Genomic DNA, 22,595 nt, shown 5'->3' on the forward strand with positions numbered 1-22,595 from the left:
TATTTCATATTCTTGAATAAATCATATGCATGCATTGCATTATCTCGGTAGTAGTGAATTTAAAATTTCATTTATTTTAGGCCCGGTCTATAATTAATATAATATATGGCCTCAATGTCATAAGAAATTATATTCTGCAGCACGCACGTGGCAGTGCACCATGCTAATCATCGGTGCTCGTTTCTATAACCCAATCCCTGAGATGAGATGAGAGCTTGATGAACGGGGCTATAATTAAAAGTTTGTGATCGGTGTGGTGTACCACCACATAATGCGATGTGGTGTAAGATATAATCTCTCCAATATTATAGCCTAAGGTGGTGGCCTCGTTCGAAGTGGGCTCTGACTAAAGTGAACCGAGCCTGCCGGTCCTATCACGGAAACAGACGCCGTGCTCAAAGTCAGTCGTCTCTGGACCCAAAAACATCCAAAATATCTCTTTCTAACCCTCCTTTCCAACTCTCTCTTCTTTCAGATTACCGCATCACCAAAACCATCCAAAATCTGTCTTTGTATCCCTCGTTTGAACTGAATCCAGCTTTCTCTGCTTGAAATTATCACTTTCCCACTAACGCCCAGGAGATTATCTCTCTCTATTGGAAACTTTGACCATCCACTTAGTTTATTCTCTGAATCATTCAGCCCGGTTCGGGAATAACAAACTTAGAAATAGCATAAATTATGCCCATCAAAATAATTACGCCACGCGTTATTTCCATTTTTGTTCGGTACAATTCTGAGAATAACTTTGAATTAAGAACCTTATGACTATTCTCCCACTCGTTGAATAGTTATGTCTATCATAAATATGGCAGGTATAATGTTTACATCCCTTCTTTATGCCCGAACAAATCTCCGCCAAAGTTTCCAATCACGCTCAATATATTCACATAATTTATTCCGGATAGCGCTATTACCATGCTCTTATTCATCCCCCGCAGGCCCGTCCCCGTCGCGCCAACTCTTCCTTGCAACATTCCTGACGGAGAGACCAACACCATCGGCTTATATTATGGAGGCTAAAACGTATGAAAACTATGTTAAAAATTATCTGTACCAAATGGATATAGGATATCTGTTTACGTCCGAGTTCCCATCCTTGGAACGGGTCCCTCGGGACACCAACACATTCCTAAGAATTGACTCCGGATAAGGCCGTCTCGTCTCGCTGATATCGAGAATTCCACATCCGACTCGATGCGCACTTTATAAGGCTCTCCCTTGAGGTGTTTTAATTCCATGGGAAAAAAAAAATCTGGTTTAGCTGCAAACCAATAGAGGGTTAAGAGATTTGTTTTGCTCTCCTCATGGGACCTTCCAAGATTCGTTGGCTTCTTCTCTCGTTTCTCTTTGGCTCTTCGTATGTTGTTTGCTGTTGTGCTTCATCTACTCCTTTGCTCGTCGGATCGACCGATGAGTTCCGAGGCCGCACGGCGATATCGGAGTTCAGGGTTCTGAATAGGAGGTTCCTGCTAGACTGCCCGGATGCTAATCCTTACCTCGCAATCAATATCAGTTCATATTCGCCACTATCAGATGAAGAAAATATTACAGTGACCGTGAGTGGAGTTATTCTGCCGGATAAGTCTGATTGGGTCGCCATGATCTCGCCTTCCAACGCAGAGTAATCCATCATGAAATCTTATATTTAGCAGACCCACATGCATGCATATATACATATATACATATACATATACATATACATACATGCATATATAGATAGATGCATGCGCTTACATTTATATAAGTTGTATATTTTCAGGGAGGAAAATCTATTTGACTTAGATAACTTTTTTTTTTTTAATGATATGAATATGAGCAGCGTCTCTGATTGTCCTCTGAACTCGCTGCTCTATAAGGAAACTGGAGATTTTGCAAATTTGCCACTTCTCTGCGATTATCCTGTCAAGGTGAGTCCAATTTTCTTATGATATTAGCAGCATAGAGCACTGGTTATTAACAGGACATACTTCTGTGCATCCATTTATGCATCTGTTTTGAAGCAAATTTATGCAGAAATTTTGATATCCGGTCGTGTTTGGATCCGAAAATATCTACTTATAAATTTTGCTGGCTCTGGATCCAGTGATCTTTCCTATACCATGCTATTACCAGATGCATTCTTATTTTGTATAAATCGTATATTTTCTTATTCATATGCATTCAAGTTATTAAATAATCATTTGTTGTATATTATGATATTTCATATTTCAATCATAATTTTTATAAAATAAATCCTTTCTCTTTGATAAAAAATAAAAAAAATGAATATACTTTTTTATTCTTTACAATATTTTTCAATGTTCTATTGTTAAAATGTTTTAAAAATATTAATGACTTCTAGTTATTCCTATATTTATATATAATTTTTCTTACAAGCTCTCAAAAAATATGTAATTCATAATAATTTTTCATTTATGCTATAACTAAAGAGTAAAATAGTATTTCAAGCAAAAATATATTATTATTTTTATTATATTTTTGTTTTAAATAAATTTTACTTTTAATATTTTAATATAAATCCGGTTGGACCAATGATCATTTTTCTTCTTTTTCTTTTTTTTGTTTTGACCATGTCGGTTTCCATGTGGGTTTAATAACCATGCCTTTAATCCTTAGTTACCTAGTATTGCATGCAATCTGCATAGTAAATCCTATTCCCATCCTTTATAATTCCCATCCTTTATAATTATATAATTAATATTAGTTTTTATCATTGAATTTTGCTAAAAAATAATTTATATTTCAATAATATCTAACTTATATTGTATTATACATACAAAAATATAGAATACAACTAATATCCAACTTGCATCCATATCCGTCAAAAACAAGCATTAATATGCTTACCATATGATTTGCATCTATATCTATTTAGAGTAAATATGGATATTAATTTATATCTATATTCATTAAAAAAATTGGACACCCTATGTTTATGGAGCAATATCTAATGGCCTCCATAAGTCATGCTGCTCCTATGACTCTTAATAGTTAAGGAACATCGGTATCTATTTAATATACCTATCTATGTTAATTTGCATCTGCTAAAAAAATATGGATGCAAATATATAAACCAGTGATCACTCTGTTTGTATGGGGCAGTATATAATAATGGCCTTCATAAGTCATGCCATTCATATGACTCGTAGTAGTTGAGGAACAGCTCACTATCAAAACTATAGAGAGACTAATCTCAGACGCTCTAAAAATTTTAATCAACCATAATTTTAGCAGCACTCAGTCTTCTACAGAACCCAAGCTATATGATTTGATACATGCCAATCCCTCGAAATCGAATGAGGGCCCAAAGTTGCACCAGCCAATAAAATTCTGCCACGTATGCTGATCAAAGGAATTTTTCTGCATTTTGGGTTGTAGAAATTTTGGGCACAATTTAGATTTGTCCCGGCTAGATCGAGTCAGGTCGGGTTCGCTCGTGTCGCATCCTAGTAGAATGACCCTATGCCAATATGCCAACTTGGGCAATGCTTAAGTTGTAGTCTGCGAATCCGAACCTAGAAATGTGGGTTAGGTCAGATTGGGCTAGTTTGGGAACCCTATGATAATGATAGTAATTAAGGTTGGATGAGAGCATCTGGCTGCCCAAACCAAAAGACCCAAGCCTTACCCAGAATTAGGTATATTGGCCTGGCAAGTTTTCTATCAGAAAGACCCATGGGGACACAAAGACCAGAACTCAGTTCCTGAAGGATTACTTCTGGTCATCTGATGAGTTTTGAATTTGATATGCAGGCTCAGTTCCTAAGCAATGATCCATCTTATTTGAGGTGCAAGAAGCAGGAATGGCAAAGTTATTCAGGGAAAAATAGTGCGCTTCGCACCTGCAGTGGCTCTGTTACATTCCATGTTGTTAACTTCAGAACTGATGTAGAGTTTGTGTTCTTCACCGGAGGATTCGACACACCTTGTATACTAAAAAGATCAGATCCCATTGCATTTGCCAATCCTAAAAGCCCTTTGTATGGCCATCTCTCCGGCATCGACTCCACGGGAACATCGGTATTAGAAATTTCCTTCCAGTGTTCAAAATTGCATGACTCAATATGTCTATGTGACCATAACTAGGCCATGATTGCATCTTTTTTTTCAGATGAAGATAACATGGGTCAGTGGAGACAACAGCCCACAAGAGGTTCAATATGGAGATGGAAAGTCTGCTACTTCCCAGGTTACAACATTCACACAAGCTGATATGTGTGGTAAGTTCTCTCTCCAAGTTTTCACACTCAGTAGGTTTTTTGTCTTTTGTTAATAATTTGACTTAGTGCTTAGATTTTTTTTTCTACAAATCAACTAAGAAACCATAGCTAAAACCTTGAATGGGTTCATTAGGGTTCTGATGCCATTATTTTTTTAAAAATAAAAATCCACCATTTACTATTCTAATATAGTTCTTAATAGAGGAAAATATTAAATGAGCAAATATAGCTGCAACAATGCATCTTTCTGAAATGAAACAAGGCAAGTCATAAAGAATAATACTAGATGATGTAATTGAAGGTTTCGGAAAGCGGAACACATATTAGATGATTTACAAATAACTAAACCTTATTTCTCAGTCTTTTGTACTAAAGTATTTCGGTTCCAGCATTTCCTCTGGTCCAATGCTGGAATCTCTTGAGCCATTGTCTTCAGAATGGCTTGGCTTACAATGAGCTACAATTGAGGAAACCTATATATATTAGGGATTGCTTCCAAAATGACCAAGCTTAAACATTTGGATTAACTGAATCTTAGCATGCCAATCCTGTCATTGCCTTTGGAACTTAAGATTAAGCAAAGCAATAGTACAATAATCTAGTTTGCTCAAAAATAAAAGAAGAGAGCAATAATATCTTATGGTATGCGAGCAAATAGCAGAGATAATCATAATTTATTCACTTTTATTTTTAAAACTAAAACTTGATGCTCTTGTCTGGCTTTGTTTCTATACATTCTTTAGGTACAGCGAGTCCAGCCAAGGATTTTGGATGGCATGACCCAGGATACATACATTCCGCTGTCATGACAGGGTTCCAACCTTCTCAGAAGTACTCCTACAGATATGGAAGGTAAAATGCCCATTTTCCCTTCATAACTTCATATTATTATGGGGATGTAATATGGGGAAAAAGAAAAAGAGGCTTAGCTTTGCCCAGAGAAAACAAAAGAGGCTTAGCACAATAAGTTTTTGATGTTTATTATAAGTGTTCTCCCATATATTATAGCTCTCATCTCACAATCAGATTAATTCTTGTACCAAACAGTGATTCTGTTGGTTGGAGTGGCCAAATTGAGTTTAAAACTCCACCTGCTGCTGGATCAGATGAACTACGATTCATTGCTTATGGTGACATGGGAAAAGCTCCTTTGGACCCGTCAGCCGAGCATTACATTCAGGTAACAAAAGGACACGAGTGGAACTCCTTCCGTTGTTAATAGATTGGATTGGAGAAGCATTATCATCTTGGTAACACTTTCCTCCATTAACAAAATCATGAGGACTACACACTTTCAGGAAAATATAAGACTATTATCAAAACCATCAAAGCCGCACCATGAAACTGTATCCATGAGTTTGTCAAGATAACTCACTATTATCAAATATGTTGAATTCGGATTGTCATTCTAAATTTGGAAGAATGTGAGACTATATTTTTTTCGTCATCGTTATGCATTTTCTAGTTCATTTTATCAATATTTATTATCTTTTGATTCCTATTAAGTCTTTTATGTTATCAACTTATAACACTAAGAAACAAGAATTGCATTACTTTGTGTTTCCATGGTTTGACACATGCAGCCTGGATCACTCTCTGTCGCTCGAGCTGTGGCGGATGAAGTTGCATCCGGTAACGTCGATTCAGTTTTCCATATTGGAGATATAAGTTATGCCACAGGTTTCATGGTTGAGTGGGATTATTTTCTGAGTCTCATCACACCAATTGCTTCCCATGTTACCTATATGACAGCTATAGGTAACCACGAGAGGAAAGGCTCCACTCCTAAACATTCTCTGATTTACTACTTAGAAATGAATAAACTACGTGCACAAAGATTCTTTATCAAGCGGCATTGATAAAAGTTAGAACTGTCTGCAACTAAATCATGCTATGCAATTCATTCGATATTATTCAAAGTGTCTCATATGAAATGTTGGACGAATTTCGAATCAAAATATTACAAACTGATTTCGGATTCTGATGCAGAGACCATCCATCCTCCGGATCGGTGTATGAGACCCCAGACTCTGGTGGAGAGTGTGGAATAGCTTATGAGGCTTACTTCCCAATGCCTACACATGCCAAAGATAAACCATGGTATTCAATTGAACAAGCAAGTGTCCACTTCACTGTGATTTCCACAGAACATGATTGGACTGAGAATTCTGAGCAGGTTTGGCTACTCTTAATTCGATTCTCTCAATTTTTTATTTTAATTAATTTTATCTCATCAATTATCGAGTATGATTCCTGACTGCTTTTTTGCAGTATTATTGGATTAAGAAGGACCTGGAATCTGTTGATCGAGCAAGGACACCTTGGTTAATTTTTACAGGGTAACTTCATATGACTGGATATTCCTAATATTTATGGATTTTCAATCTGTAGATGAGTTCGAGCTTAGTTGCTAGTGTGATAGTCGACTAACATTTTAAATTTTGATACCAACTGATACATGCTCTTAGTATGATAGAAAACAAAATCAGAATGACAAATGCAATGACCATCATTTCATATTCAATCAACTACACCGAAGGGTAAATCGCCCATCCTCATCAATTTTATATGCACTATGCAACAGGCAATATATGTGGGATTGATAAACTGAGGTGGAAGACAAATAATTTGTGGTAATTAACGTGCATTATGTTGGCTTTTTGTCTATCATTGATAATTTAAACAATCTAGTTTTGAATCTCTGGAGTTGAGTTTCACAATGGAGATTTTTGTAGTTAGATCATTTTAATTCAACCTTCTTTTCTCTTTTAAACTTGGTTATCTACCTTCCACATATAATTAAAGTTTCTGAAAATCAAATCAAGAGTTAAAAGTATTCTTTTCTTTTTCTTCATAATTTTGCATTTGATTTCAATCAAGCCTTTATGCATTATTGGTTTTCCTTATTTAATAGCAAATTCTAGCTTTTCACCAAAAATAAACAAATTCTAACGTGAATATTTGTTTTAACAGGCACAGGCCCATGTATTCATCAAATAATGGGATACTTCCATCTGTAGATCCTAAATTTGTCGAATCTGTGGAGCCACTTCTCGTGGACAACAAGGTAACAATTTATATATACTGTTACATGGTATGTAAAAGGTAGAAGCTAATTTCTATGGCTCTTTCGTAAGCAAGCCTGCACAAAATTATAGCCATATATTAATTTTTCATAATATAAGATAAGAAATGTGAAAGGCAATTGAATAGATTTCTTTAGAATAAACAAAGTATAGTAGTATAATAACATAATCAAGAATCTATGCTTATCTTATTCACTTTAATATAATTCATTATTCTTATTTCTAAAGGTATATTTAGACAAAATTATGGCCCAACCATGTTTAATTGTGAACTCTACTGTTTAGAAACTTGAGTAAAGTTAAACTGAGTAAAATTAGACATTGAAATAGCTTTGTTTCTTCCAAAGAAAGGGAAGCATCATTTTGATGTATTTTAATTTATTTTTAGAAAACAATTTTGAGACTAACTAGAATCAAGAATAAATCATATTTCTTATTTTATGTACTCAAATGTTGTGCTTTCTTATGGTTAGGTCGATCTTGTGCTCTTCGGCCATGTACACAATTATGAGAGGACATGTGCGGTTTATCAAAATGAATGCAAAGGAATGCCAACAAGAGATAAAGATGGAGTTGATACTTATGATAACAGCAATTACACAGCACCAATTCATGCTGTCATAGGAATGGCAGGATTCACCCTTGACAATTTTCAAAGCGGAGTGAGTATTTATGATTGACATTATGGTTTATATAAAAATATATGCACATATCGAATAAAAATTGTTTAAGTTAGAATAATATGTCGCTCAAACCGTTCCTTGCAAATGCATTCCTTTACTTGTTCAATGGTTAAATTTTATTTTAATTCTCTATTTATTTTTATAATATATATATGTATATAAAATACAAACAAGTCCATTATTTATTTGAACATTCAAGTTTTGTTATAATGATTAATATCTTTTCAATTTTCGTGTAGGTTGAAAACTGGAGCTTAATGAGGATATCTGAATATGGTTATGCACGGGTACACGCAACTAAAAAGGATCTGCGGGTAGAGGTCAGTTGGAATAAATTAGATGCTTTGATTCATAGTTTACTCTTGTCCCATAGTTAAGATTATTTGTCTTGAAAGCTGAAACATCTATAACTATTTAATCACCTATTTCTTAATAAAATTGAATCAGAGGCTTTGATTGCCTCCAAGTTCTCTTGATTACAAGCATACTAGAATTAATTTAGTTTTAACTGCACTTTTATCCGCTAGATGCAACTCACCTTGAGATTAACTTGCATCTCGACTATTGTGACCCCTACATCTCTCAGTCTTTTCAAGCAAGCCCCCCATATGAAAATATTTTACTATTATATAATATATTTTATTATCATACTCATTAGAGTTTACTAATATTATGCATGTCAAAATATGTTCATATTTTACTTGTTCTCATGTTCTACTAAAAATCCTAATTAAATAAAATTACGTATACTGCAATTTTTCTAATCTTTTTTTATTTAATGGGTATTGTTATCCAGGTAACTATTTTTTCTTTTTCTTTTTCAATGGCTTTCAGTTTGTGAATGCAAGTACCAAAGAGATACGAGATAGTTTCCATATCATCAAAGGAAGAATCTAGGATCATATATCTGGCAGACGATCATGTAATATTCATCACATGATGTACAATGAAGAAAATATGTGAGGGGAAAGGGTAAAATTTTGTTGTAATGAGTTGCAATGTAACTACAAAATGTTTGCTTATAACATACACTTTGTGATGAATTGTAGAAAAATAAATTTCTATGAGTTTCTTTCTGGCACATCTAATAGAAGATTCAAGATGAAGAAACAAAGAAATACAAGATGTATGAGCATTTTACATGATTTAGTGGGACAGTGATGTCTATGTCGAAAGCAAGAGAGGAACTTCAAAAATCACTTGCAAACCTTTATTGAATGCCTTTCCTAGGATACAATACAAGCAAAATCGGATCCTATCGAACCTTTATAGCTAAGTGTGCTTGGTCGATCAAGAGTGATACTATCATGGATGATCTCTCGGAAAGTCCTCATATAATAGCCCTTTTTATTCAACATTCTAAAAAATACCTTTTTTGCATTCTTCAAAAATATTAGCTTATGATTTATACGCCCACATACTTTCTTTAACAAAATCCTAAAAATGAGCACAAAGAACAAGCTAGGCATCATGCAACTATTTATGGATTTCTTTAACAAAACCCTAACATCCATATGGATTTCTTCTTCCTCTTCTTTTTATTCTTCCGTTTTTTGGAGAAAAAAGAGAGAGTTAGTGCCAAGTAAGCTATGGGTATTTGTGAGGTACATGTCCTTGTCACTCATTTCATCATAGAACTCTTATTTCCTGATCACTATAAGGTGACAGAATGCGTTCTTTTTCAAGTATTGATTATTATCATATCCTATGAATATAGCTAGCAAGAGTTATCTTGGTCTATTGGCAACTCTCCTCAAGGGGGAGGTGGTCAAGTTCATGATCCCTCAAGCTATGTGCATTATTTGCCACCATTGGTTACTTGGACAGGGTTAGATGACAGATTTTCAAGTTGGTACAAGTTGATTTGATCATTTAACTCTCAGCATAAGTATCACAACATTAAAATAGTCTAAAAGAGAGCCAATTTAGCCAAATGATTTGCCCATTGTAAGTTAATTGGTTTTCTAACCATGTCAAATATAGTCAAACATAATACGTCGATATAATATATCAATATCATTTGCATACAGACCGATATAAACTCCTTTTATTGCTAGAAAATAATTTACTACTCCTTTCCTTTCTGCTCATGTCACGCCCCAAATCCGGATCATGACACGGCCGTGCTATTGCTATCTTATGCACACAATAACACGAAGCCACATAAAATTTCATAATAAAAATAAATAGTTTCATTTACTAATGTCATAACATTGTTCATGAAGTTGGAACAGTACAGAGCTTCTAAAATCTGATTATTACATAACATTTTCAATTACCCCAACCCTGAATAACATCAAGCTCCCTGCTCCTAGTGGTCTTAATCATCTGTAGGAAAAAAAGTGGATAAAAAGGTATGAGCTACACAGCTCAGTAAGTAACCAGGTACTATCTTATTGGATCAAGTACAATTATGCCAATGCAGTGATTTAAAATGCCAACAGTTGATATAAAATAAAACATTTTATAGATGATATACACAAATCAGGTCATAAAGCAATGCATGTTCTATCCATAAAAGTTCATAATCATGATAATGCAAGTCATATAAAAATATTGCCATTTATCCATACTTTATAAAACATACTCTCAGACGGATGTGCTGCTATGGTCACTATAATCCCGTGACAGGGCCTGTTAATCTTAGTCGACTAATTCTGTTATTCGTTACCAACTTTAACCCGTTGGCAGAGGGCCTATTATTCTTTGGATGCTAGCTCCAGGGTGTCGACTGGCCTCTATTTCTAGAGGTGGTCATAGCTATCTGAGAGTTCATAAATCATATTCTTTTTCTTTCATAAATCATAATCATCATAAATAGGTTTGAAAATGATAAATGGCATTATATAATTTAAAATGCATAAACATGCTTCAAATATCATTTTTCATGCAGTCTAACATAATCATAATTTCATAACTCATACATCATCAAATATTCATGAAGGATGCTCTTTAATCAAATTCATGTATCACATGCAATCATATACTTGATCCTAATTTTGAGGAAAATATATCGTAAGCAATACATTTTCATAATGATGAATAAATAGTAATTTAAAAACTTTAAGATCAGTGCCAAGGTTACTTACAGCAATATGCTTTCCAATTTCTTACGTTCGGGTGACAAATCCTTGATCACCTAAATAAATCACATAGGGGTCATATTATTCTCTATTTATTTCATAATTTTCTAATTTATCATAACATGAATTTACTTGCTTGGATCTCAAGTCCAATTTACCTAATTTAGAGCCCTTGGCCTCGATTTAGAACCAGATTGGGTTCACGTAAGTCAATTGGGTCTTTAATTAAAGAATTGGGCTCGGTTCTTGATTGGGTCTAGCCCTATCGGGTCAATTTGGTCTTCTGATTATGTTATTGGGCTCAATTTCAAGTCCAATTAGGTTTAATTTTGGTCCAGGGTCAATGTGGCTCATCTAGGCTTGAGTCAGGGTCAGCCCAAAGTCAATTCGGTCTCAATTTAGTTAAACTGGTTTTGAATTGGGCTTGATTCATATTCAATTTAGGTCTGCTGAGACTAACTCAGTTTAATTAGGTTCAGACCTAACTCAATTGGGCTTAATTTGGTTCGGATTTAACCCAATTTATAGTTTGGGTTCGTCCGGACTTAGCCCAATCTGACTGGGCTCGGTTTTAGTCAAATTTGGCTAAACCCATTTTTCTTTTCTTTTATTTGGGCCTAACAGATTCGGACCCGTACTCGGATCAGGCCCGTTAGGTCGGACCCGTTAAGGGTCTCTTTTTTTTTTTTTCTTTTCTTTCCTTTTCTTTTCTTTTTCTTTTCTTTTTCTTCTTTTCTTCTTTTTCTTTTCTTCCTTCTTCCTTCCCGAAGCTTCTTCTCCCATTTTTTTTTTCTTTCTTTTTCTTCTCCTCCTCTTCTCTTCTCCCGATTTCTCCTTCCCCCTTTCTTCCCATTTCTTCTCCCATGGAGGGAGGAGGGCGAGCTCGGGAGGCTTGGGAGGAACGGGCAGCGGCCGATGGCGCCCGGCGGCCGGCCCGCGGCGTCCACGGCCACACCCGCGGCCGTGCCCGTGGTCGTGCTCGGGGGCGCATCGGCGGCCCGCGGCCGCGTCTGCCTCCCGCTGCCGGCGACCCGCATCCCACGGCCGACGACCCGCGGCCCACGGCCGAGGCCGGTGTCCGCGGTTGCGGCTGCGGATCTCCCACTGGTAAGTCTTTTTTTTTTTTTTATCTTCTCCTCCCCCTTCCTTCTCCCGTGAAGGGGAATAGGCTCGGGAGAGGGTCGGCTTGGGGCCGACGGCACCAGTTGCGCCTATGGCAGCCTCGGTAGCCGCGGTCTGCCTCCCCCTCTTCATCTCTCTTATTATTTTTTTTTTTTTTTTCTTCCTCCCCTTCTTTCTCCTGTGGAGTGGAGATCGGACTCGGGGAGGGCCTGAGCCACAGCCGGTGGCGCTCCCCGGCCGGTCAGCGACACCGGCCGCGCCTGCAGCCGCAACTGGTGCTCGCGGCCGACGGCCTGCGGCCGCCGTGGCCTGTGACCGATGCTGCTCGGCCACCCCGACCGACGCCCGTCTTTTTTTTTTTTATCTCTAAGCTGGATCTTAAAAAAAAATAAATGAAGAAGGGTTTTACCTGCTTTGAAGGGGATCGTTCGTCTCCTACTCCGACGATGCAGCCCTCTGCTCCGACGGCGTGGGTCTAACACCGGATCCTGCCAACCGTGAAGGTTTGTGAGAGAGAGACAGTGGAGAAGAGGGAAGAGGATGATGAAATTCCCCACCGATCGAGGCTTCTTGAAGCCTCCGATTGCTGGGAAAGGCGGGCGGTTCCCAAGCAATCGCGGCCCATATAATTCATGGGTGGGCCAGGGCTACTGGCCACGTGATATAATCATTTTTATTTTTATTTTCTGATTCCGTGAGTGACAGATGGAAGGTGCCGTTGGGCTAACGTTGTCGGCTAGCTCTGTCCGTGTGCGCTATTGAAGCGGCCGCGACCATTAGGCCGCCTTCGTGATGCCAATGGGAACTTGTTTAGAATGACAATGGGAGTGTTCGGCTCTCCTGCTAATCTGTTGTCTCTTGTTAATGCATGATATTTTGGCTTCTATGCTTAGAATAACCTGACTAACATATCATACAAAAATAAATAAACAAATAAATATCCGTATTGCTTGTACTGCAATAGGCGTCATTATCATATTTTTTTGAGAGAGTTAGAAACAGAGATTCTATTTATTTATTTTTTCAGATTTCTAATAATAGATTAATGTATGTTTGATTTTTTTTTTTTTTTATGGCGAGAGGAGTTGCTCGACCATGTGGAGATCGAAAGGTGGTGTCGAGAGGAGCTAGCTGGAAGCTTAACATCGACAGCAGTCTCGTGGTCGGGATGCTCGTCAAGGGTCTCAAGGATGGAGTAGGTCTAGGTAATATCGGAGATGGCGGCAACCATGATGGAGTCCAGTCATGTTCTTCACATGTTTGCAAGGAGGGTAGGCGACATTGTCGGTCGTTGCCAATAGGGAGCTTGTTGAGGGTGTAAGAGGAGGTCGAGGAGGAGAGAAGGTGAGGGAGAGGAGGTGAGTTCAATGGTAGACTGGATCCGACCGTCAGCTATGCAGGAGAGGCCGATCAACTTGCTCAATCATAGTGACGTGCTCAACCATAGTGTCGTGTTTGGCGGTGGTGACATGCTCCACAATTAGACTTACTCATCGGATAGATGAGGTTCAACCCCAAGGTATGACCAAAATGAGCCATGCCAATGCCTAGCTCAGCCCAGCCTTCGGGTCTACTTTCCAGGCTTCTGGTTATCACAGCTCATATCTGGGTTTGAACTCAGAGCATCTTCCTTGAACATGCACTAATAAAGGGGAGAGGATCCCAAGCGCAGAACAGTAAAACCTGTAACCACATGAATGTTAAAGACTTCCTTAATTAAGGTAGAGATATGATCGTTGGCACAACATGGATTAATGAAATGCACTACGACAAGCACCATTAAATTCACCAGAAGGATTCAGTACACTAGATTTGTTAACAAGTGAGAAAATTAACAAGACCATTGTTTAGAAATAGAGAAGTATGTTTGCAATCTCCGACCTCATGGCAAAATATGTCCTTGTTAATTCTTTCTTGATTCATAGTACCTCGAAATTATTTTTTGAAAAATAATTTTACTTTTATTTAGAATATTTAGAAAGATTTTCATTGCGTCTCCAAAAGAGTTACTGGGCACAAAAAGCTTGCTTACTTCTGCATTGGCTTCCATGGTCGAATGGTCTGTTACAAATTGAAGCAATCAAGACCACTTTGTTCATGTTGATTTGCTTTTCGACTGCTGGCGTGACATACTGCAGGCACACGCAAGGTATATTTATGCTTTGAATCACAGAACAACACTACGGTTGAACTGCACATACTGCTTGCATGTTGTTTGCAGCAGAGTCCGATCATTGCTGCAGTCCTTGGCCCATATAGGATGGCTGAAGAGTAGGGTTCCAGCAGCAATGAAAACAAGTGCTGAAAAGATTCTGAGGTTTGTCATCTCCTTGTTCCTCTTTGAGTACAATTGCTGCATGGGGTTGTCATCAGACATCGATGGATGGCCAAATATATAGAGACTGTATGCGTGCCCTAGTATTGCTTTGCTATTGGTTAATCATCAATTTTGCATGCATGAGAGGGTAATAAAGTTACGGATCTTTGATATTGAATTGCCTAGGAAGGAGTTAGGGAACAATAAAAATGTAAACTAGTGGAAGCAAAACCCACTACGTTTGCAGTTCTATGCTGTTTCCGAATTGGAGATATAACAGAAGAAAATTTTTAAGAGACAAGATGCGAAATCAATCCAAACCCAAAATGGTTATGCCGCAGATTGGAGGCATTAATTTTCTCACACTCGAGCTATCCGAACAGCAAAATTGCAAGCTATAAACCAGCCTACTCTCTGGAGTAGGCTCTAGTAATTTTATCTTCTTCAGAGAACAGGCGCCTCATTGTTGATGCCTAGCTAAAAGAAAGGAAATTGTTTATACATACTAAAATCATGCATGCCGAATGCATCATTGCATCTTTTTTCTGTTCCAATTTTTTTCAGCACAATTTATAGTTTCAGAGTTTAGATAATAATATGAAATATTCTTGACAAACCAATAGGTACTGGTTTCTTTGAGAAGCAAATTAATTTGTCTTCTACAAAGAGGAAATCGAACTCACCTCAAAATGGGTACGTGGATTAATTACTCACCATTGAGTGAAACTCTAAAATTAGTTATGTGGGTTACTCAAGCAGCAAGTTATAAAACTCCATGCATGCACATCGCATATTATTCTCACTCTCTCTCTCTCTCACACACACAAGAAAAGAATGCAGATTGTTTAGCCCTTTTTTCGCGAAGTATTTTTGTTTGGAAAGAAAAGTAAAGGTAGAAAGAAAGAGAAAGAGAGAGAGATAGAGAGAGATTAGGCACTGGGGGAGAGGTTTAGCACAAAAACCTCTCAACACAAGAGGAACCAACCTAGTATGCACCTCCAAAAGATTGAGATCTAAATAAAAATGTTCATACTTCTAGTGCAATAGCAGCATAATACGCTACCACCTGCCATGGTGTGCAAATAACGTGATATACCAAAGCAAAAGGAGACACGACAATGCAATTGCCTCACACTTTAATCTATATCTACGCCATCACCCACACCAACAAGACCACACAACCCTAAGAGAGTGAAAGACTAGAGGGAGGCAAAAATGGAAGAACTCCGCCATGGCTGCTTGGTCCTTGCCATCGCCCTTGCCGGAGTTATCCTCTCCAGCATGCAATATCGTGGAGGCTCAGCCATGCAACGATAACTGGCAAGAGCTAAACAGCAAGTGCAAACAGTTCGTTGCGATCGGAGGGCCGGTGATTTTGCCATCCCCAGATTGCTGCGCTGCAATCCAAAACACCGACATTCCCTGCGCCTTCAAACACGTTGATCCCACGCTTGAGAAGCAAATTGACATGGCAAAGGTTGTCCTAGCGGCCGGCTTTTGTGGCAAACCCCTCGCCCATGGAAGCAAATGCGGAAGTCAGTGAGCCAACCACAAGAATATCTTTGGTTAAATTAAGAACAAGAATTTTTGCACTTGTTTCATAAAGAAATTAAGTTGCTAAAGACAGTCTTTAAGATTTTTTAATTTTTTTTTTTTCACTTTGGATTTTCAGGTTTCCCTATTCCATAAGCACAAGTGGAGAAACAACTGAGCAATAAAGAGCATATAATGTCCTTCATGAAAATAAAGTTGCTTTGTTTTTAATTGGGATAACCATGGAATGTGAACATGGACATCCTTTCCCCGTTGTATCCAGTAATGTGTTTATTGATAATAAAATATTGTGATATATCAACATTGTTCATTTCTGGCTAGATCACAGTAAGAAAAGACCCTATGCCTCAAAACGGAATTTTTTTCTGAATACGCTTTTTTGGGCATTGAAAAGGAGGGGATGTCCCACCCCACTTTATAAATGACCTTAGAGATACCCCAATTTATTGGAACTATGTAACCTGTAATTCGCATAAAAGAGACTATTAAAAATGCCAGGAATATCATACTTATTACCAGCAGAGAGATTGCTTCAGTCTCATAGTTACAGCTGAATTTTTTTTTTTTTTTTTTTTTTTGCTAGTGCGGGTCGATCATACCCGGCGAGAGCGGATAGACCCAATAAAGTCGAAAAATAAAATACCTCGGAGTGCCAAGGGCAGCTCCCCATCACCAAGCCATAAGGTGTCTCCGGAGTGACAAGCTACAAACGCGGCTACCCAATCCGCAGCACCGTTACCTTCACGGTAAATATGCGTGGCCTGAAAGGCCCATCCATCCCTCGCCATGGCCCAGATGTCCCGGAGCAGGGGATGGTCACACCCGCCACCCCTCGGACCCCCCTGGATCCAACTAATAACGGTGGCTGAGTCACCCTCCAGGATGATAGACCTAGCCCGTAGGACGCATCGGGCATAGCGAACGCCCGCCCAGGCTGCACTCAGCTCCGCACATGGAACCGAAGTATCAAATAACTGACTGCCACCAGCAGCCACGACCCTAGCAGACGGATCCCGAATAACAAAACCCGCGCCTCCCCTCAAACCACCATCCAGAACAGACCCATCAAAGTTGACCTTAAGAAAACTCGGGTGTAATAACCCCAAAATATTTTTTTTTTATATATAAAAAAGGATAGAATAGTCATTTAAAATTGATATGAGGGGTAAAATTGGAAGGAATGAAAAAATAATGGCATAGTTGTAGATGCGTTGTAGTGGTAAGGGTAAAATTGGAAAGGAATCAAAAGTTAATGGCATAACAGTAGATATGTTGAAGTGTTAAGGGCAAAATGAGAATTTAATAATATTAAACAAAGGGTGAATAGTGTTTTGATGTGATTTAATTAGAGGGTTGTGCTGTCGGTGGAATGAAACCGAGAGAGAGGGAGTCTCAGGCGTGAAACAGAGAGGAAAGAAAGAAAGAAAAAGAGAAGAAGAAGAAGAAGAAAGAAGAAGAAGAAGGGGATTCGAGGTGCAAGAAAGCTCCGGTTGCACTACGAGCTGAAGGGAAAAGTGTAGATCTCCTTCTTCTCTACGCAAGGACCTCGATTTCCAAAAAAAAAAGGTAAATATCCGTCCCTATCTAGTCTTTTGATGACATTAGGCTATACAAAGGGTGGATATAGTCTAGAGGGGTCGGATAAGGGCTGTAGAGGCGGTTAAAAGAGGAAGAATCGGATTTTGACAAATTTTTCCGGCACTACGGAAAAACTGTGTCGAAGTCCCAACTTCGGCAAATTATTTAGAGGGTCAAACGACCTCCGATAGCAATGAATGTTACCTCTTTGGAATCCCCTATGAGTGTAGAATGTTAGGTAAAAATTTCATCAAATTTGGAGTTTGGAAAGTGGATCAAACCCAGGATGAAGTAACCGGCTGTCGGTCCGGATTACTGTTCATCCGAGTGGGAAAATAGGGGATTTCATGCTATAATAGGGTATTAAGCCTAGATTAGGCTAAGGGAGACTTTGTACTCGTGCAAGGGAGTCCCTAATACACATAAATGATGAGTTAATTAATAGAAAAAGAAAAAGAGAAAGAAAAGAAAAGATTTAGGGAACGGGGGAGTTGAATCAATTAAAGTTCCCTATATTATAATTGGCACGTAGATTATGACCCTTGATACAGGACTAAATATATTATAAATGCATGTCACAGTTGGGCAAGAAGCTAGGGAACAAGAAGAAGAAGTTTTTCACTGCCTACTGTAAATTTTTGGAGGCGTATCAGGGCTGTGCCAGATTGACAGGTGAGTGGGAGTCATGTACTTTGCACCATGAGCACATTCCTTATTCATTTTCATGAATGTTGCCAAGTGTGACTTGATTCCACCTGAGCTTATTGATTAATTGTTGTAGTAGATTCCTCTATAATCTTGATTCTCCATGCTTGATTATTCTGTACATGCATTTGAGGAAACATTGAGAGGAATTACGAGGGGTTGATGAGTAATCAAATTGATTCCGAATTGTGAAATGACTTCTTTTGTAAATTGATTTCATTTCCTCTATTTCAAAGACTTGTGAGTGGTAGCCTTGATTATACTCTTTTATGAGTAGTCAAATTGGATTTGAATTGTGAAATGATTTCGTTTGTAAATTGATTTCATTTCCTCTATTTCAAAGACTTGTGAGTGGTAGCCTTGATTATACTCATTTATGAGTAATTAAATTGGATCTGAATTGTGAAATGACTTCTTTTGTAAATTGATTTCATTTTCTCTATTTTAAAGATTTGTAGAGCCCATTTTCTTAATTATGCTCCTTTTAGTAGAGCATTGGGAGGGTGCATTATGGCATTCATGCATGGCTTGGCAGTATCTGCAGGACACCTATAGTCGATGGGGTTGAACATCGGCCTTTGTGCACATAGTAGCCTTCTGGGTGGGCGGAGCCCAGTCCCTTCCTAGGGGGGGACACGGCCCTAGGCGTAGGATCGGCCGGTCCTACGACTTATATTCTGCTTGCCGCCGGGCATAGTAAGACCCCGCGAGGTGCAGTATGGCTTTCCGCGGATGTAGAATTCCCGCGAGGTGCCGTTTAGTATGTAGATGTGAGATGGATTTCTGTTCTGGATACTGGCCAGCATTTACATGATCAGTGTGGTATCTTATCCTGCATATGCATGTGACAGTGGGGAGTTGTTGCTGGTTCGCCTGGGGCGTAAAACCCACCTCCCGATAGCTATCTAGCATTTACATTATCGATATGGTGTCTTATCCTGCATATGCATGTGACAGCGGGGAGTTGTTGCTGGTTCGCCTGGGGCGTAAAACCCACCTCCCGACAGCTGTCTAGTGATGATTTACACATTGGTGTGGTGTCATATTCGATATATGCATATGGCAGTAGGGAGTTGTTGCTGGTTCGCCTGGGGCGTAAAACCCACCTCCCGATAGCTGTCTTGTTGATGATTCAGCCTATTGACACCTGATTTATATGATTCAGTACTATGACCTGTTGAGCATATTCATGAGTAGCATATATGTTTACTTGATTATTCCATATATGTTTCAGATGAGTTGATATTGATTGTGGTGGTATTGATGACTTACTCCATATTTTCTATGTTGAGATCATGTTCATCTTGTTATTGATCTTGAGATTTCACATCGAGCCATGATTATATCTGGTCTCATGTTCATAGTACTCTCTACTCCACTCACTGAGTATTTATATACTCACTCCCCAGTTTGGTGTTTTTGATTGCAGGGCAGGTATTGTATAGAGAAGAGCAGGGTTAGAGATTGCCTGCTAGCTGTGCCGCTCCATAGTATAGTATAGTATAATGTAGATAGAGGTTTATTCCCTTTTGGTGTATTATAAACCTTCTGTTGTATTTAGTGTATAGTTACAGTCATAGATCCTGTTGTGGATATGGGTTTGACCATGGATAGAATGGGAACCAGATTTTTATACAGTTGAGTTATATGCCTGTGATGATGTATTGATATATATTGTCCAGGTTCGTTATGTGACAGGTTATGTGATTGCTGCTCTGACAGGTAGCGTTGTTGTATGTAATGAGATAATCCTGACAGGTCACCATAGGAAAGGTGATCATTTTGTGCATGCATCATGCCAAAATTTTCAGAATTTATTGATGATTAATAGGTAGTAGGGTTCTACGTGGTGGCTGGTGGCCTTATGCCTACCCGCACCCTAGGACCGTCGCGGCGGCCCGCCGGGAACGGGGCGGGGGTCGTGACATCGGGGGTGGGGGTTCCCAGGTGAAAAACACCATACGGGATACTGCCGAGGCAGGGTGGGAACCCCAGATGTCCTGAGCTGTCAAGGTCCCTCCAACAGGACTAGTATAACACAGCTCAGCCGCCCGAGCGCAAGCACTCTCGACCACGAATCGCAGTGACATGCGTCGTTCACCAAACAGGCGAGCGTTCCTGGCCAGCCAAATCTGGTAGGCAAGACAGCTCGCTCGAATAGCCGCCTGACGAAGCGCTGGGGACCCCGATCCCTGACGCATGGCCTGTAGGAACATATCCCTGCATCGCCATACCCCATGTGGGACCCCTGCCAGACGCCAAGTAGCCCTAGCCCATGTGCACCGAAATAGGGCGTGGTCCACCGTCTCGGTCGCACCACAAGCCCCACACACCAGTGGGATCCTCACACCCCGACCGCCGAGAACAGCACTCGTAGGAAGACGGTCCCAGGCCACCTTCCAGAGGAACAACGCTACCCTCGGATGGAGCCCCAATCGCCAAATCCAGGCACAATCCGGACCAGGCTCACTACCACGCCTAAGGAGACGGGAAAGGTCGCCCATCCTAACCCGGGACCTGGTCGAGGAGCTCCACACACGAACATCAGGTCCGCCACTCTGTGGTAGAGGGAGTGAGCGAACCCGCTCCGCCAAATACTGCCCGAAGAACCTGGTCAACCGAGTCTCATCCCAGCCAGCCACCCCGGGGGTCATGAGATCACAGACTCGAAGACCCTCCCCAGCCTCAACACTAACCGTAGTCGGCCAAAGCCGCAAAGGAAGGCCGTCGACCCATGGGTCCCTGGCAACATCGATACTACACCCGTCGCCGATCAACCATCGGGTGTGACTAGACACTAGCGGCAAATACCGCGCTATCTCGCGCCATAGAAAGGAGCAACTCCGCCCTCCTCGGGCCCAGCCCTCTGGGCCTGCCCGTCCATAGCGGCTAGTGATGATCCGACTCCAGAACCCCCGCGGCTCCAGAATGACTCGGGCGGCATGCCGGGCAAGGAGCAGCTCTCGTCTCTCGAGGAGAGATGCCACCCCTAGACCACCCTCGCTGAGAGGAAGGCATATGCTTTCCCACGCCACCAGGTGCACCCCCCGTCCTCCTCCATGTGAGCCCCATAGGAAACCCCGAAAAAGTTGCTCAATCTTCAGTAGAACAGACTTTGGCACCACCGTATTTGCCATAAGATAGACGGGCATAGAGCTCAAAACTGATCGAATCAGCGTGACTCTGCCCATCATCGACAGGGATGCTGCCCACCACCCCTCTAGTCTACCCTGAACCCGCTGCACCAGTCCAGTACACTCGGACACACGCAATCTCCTGCCCGAGATCGGAACACCCAGATAGGTCCAGGTTCCATCTTGCTCGGGCATCTCCAGAATCCTCCGGATCCCCCGTCGAACCGCGAGTGTCGTACCAGGGCTAAAGGAAATGGAGGATTTCTGGACATTCACTCTCTGACCAGATACAAAGCAATAAGCAGCCAAAACCCTCCTGATGGTCTGAGCATCCACAACGCGGGCCCGAGTCATGAGGAGGCAGTCATCAGCAAAGAGTAAATGTGATATCGGCTGGGCCCTAGGAGCTGGGACGTAGGCCCCCAGCTCACCGGCAGCACATACATCCCGCAGCGAGCGAGATAAGACATCAGAGCAAATAATAAACAAGTATGGAGATAACGGGCATCCCTGCCGAAGCCCCATAGTAGATCTGAAGAAAGGAGATGGGGAACCGTTGACTAAGATAGAAAACCTCGGTCCCCGAACACACCCCATAACCCACCTAATCCATGTCTCATGGAACCCCAAACTCTCCAAGGCTAACCTAAGAAAGCTCCACCTGATTCTATCGTAAGCACGTTCCATATCCAGTTTAACAGCCATCAGGCAATGTCGCTTCGGGGCCCGTCGAAGATCCCACATCATCTCTTGGGCCACCATGACATTGTCTGAAATATTCCTGCTACCCACAAAAGCACCCTGCTCGGGACAGATAATGTCAGCAAGGAAGGGTTTCATACGAACCATGAGTGTTCTTGCGACAACTTTATATAAAGTTGTACACAGACTAATCGGCCTGAAGTGGCTCGGCTCGACCGCATTTTGACGCTTAGGTATAAGAGTGACAAAAGTGGCCTTCCAATCGTCAGGCATCCCAGCCCGCCTAAAGAAACACAAGACCGCTTCCACCACTGCACTCCGAACGATACCCCAATATCTCCGGAAAAAGAAAGGTGGAAAACCATCTAGGCCCGGAGCCCTATCCTCCCCTAGAGCCCAAATGGCCTC

General features: G+C 40.4%; 1 protein-coding gene and 2 long non-coding RNA genes across 4 annotated transcripts; 2 read left to right on the forward strand and 1 right to left on the reverse strand.

Annotated features, from left to right (window-relative positions):
* Nucleotides 1-1,202: 1,202 nt before the first annotated feature.
* LOC103705106 (nucleotide pyrophosphatase/phosphodiesterase-like) lies at nt 1,203-9,413 on the forward strand. 2 transcript variants are annotated; one of them, XM_026803860.2, is made up of 13 exons: nt 1,203-1,624; nt 1,823-1,910; nt 3,757-4,023; nt 4,115-4,223; nt 4,967-5,075; nt 5,271-5,403; nt 5,807-5,994; nt 6,213-6,399; nt 6,495-6,562; nt 7,197-7,290; nt 7,783-7,971; nt 8,232-8,312; nt 8,789-9,413. In XM_026803860.2, the coding sequence occupies exons 1-13, from the start codon at nt 1,308-1,310 to the stop codon at nt 8,831-8,833; spliced, it is 1,875 nt and encodes a 624-aa protein (XP_026659661.2). In that variant the 5' UTR covers nt 1,203-1,307; the 3' UTR covers nt 8,834-9,413. The 2 variants fall into 2 exon arrangements, with proteins under 2 accessions (XP_026659661.2, XP_026659660.2); XM_026803859.2 differs by having other exon boundaries at nt 8,827-9,413.
* Nucleotides 9,414-10,182: 769 nt separating this feature from the next.
* On the reverse strand, nt 10,183-12,791 carry LOC120112709. Its single transcript, XR_005514322.1, has 3 exons — nt 12,607-12,791; nt 11,082-11,131; nt 10,183-10,320 (listed from the first exon to the last, which is right to left on the reverse strand). It is a non-coding gene; the product is annotated as an uncharacterized LOC120112709 (long non-coding RNA).
* Nucleotides 11,837-13,196, forward strand: LOC120112710. Its single transcript, XR_005514323.1, has 2 exons — nt 11,837-12,182; nt 12,618-13,196. It is a non-coding gene; the product is annotated as an uncharacterized LOC120112710 (long non-coding RNA).
* Nucleotides 13,197-22,595: the final 9,399 nt, after the last annotated feature.

Source organism: Phoenix dactylifera, chromosome 12 (genome assembly GCF_009389715.1).
Source record: "Phoenix dactylifera cultivar Barhee BC4 chromosome 12, palm_55x_up_171113_PBpolish2nd_filt_p, whole genome shotgun sequence".
Classification (NCBI taxonomy): Eukaryota; Viridiplantae; Streptophyta; class Magnoliopsida; order Arecales; family Arecaceae; genus Phoenix; species Phoenix dactylifera.

What these genes read in the sequence shown, in the direction of transcription:
- LOC103705106 (XM_026803859.2), top strand. Translation starts at nt 1,308, where the DNA reads ATGGGACCTTCCAAGATTCGTTGGCTTCTTCTCTCGTTTCTCTTTGGC. An exon ending in TCTGCGATTATCCTGTCAAG is followed by an intron (nt 1,911 to 3,756) that starts GTGAGTCCAATT and finishes TTTGATATGCAG; the next exon opens with GCTCAGTTCCTAAGCAATGA. An exon ending in CACACAAGCTGATATGTGTG is followed by an intron (nt 4,224 to 4,966) that starts GTAAGTTCTCTC and finishes TACATTCTTTAG; the next exon opens with GTACAGCGAGTCCAGCCAAG.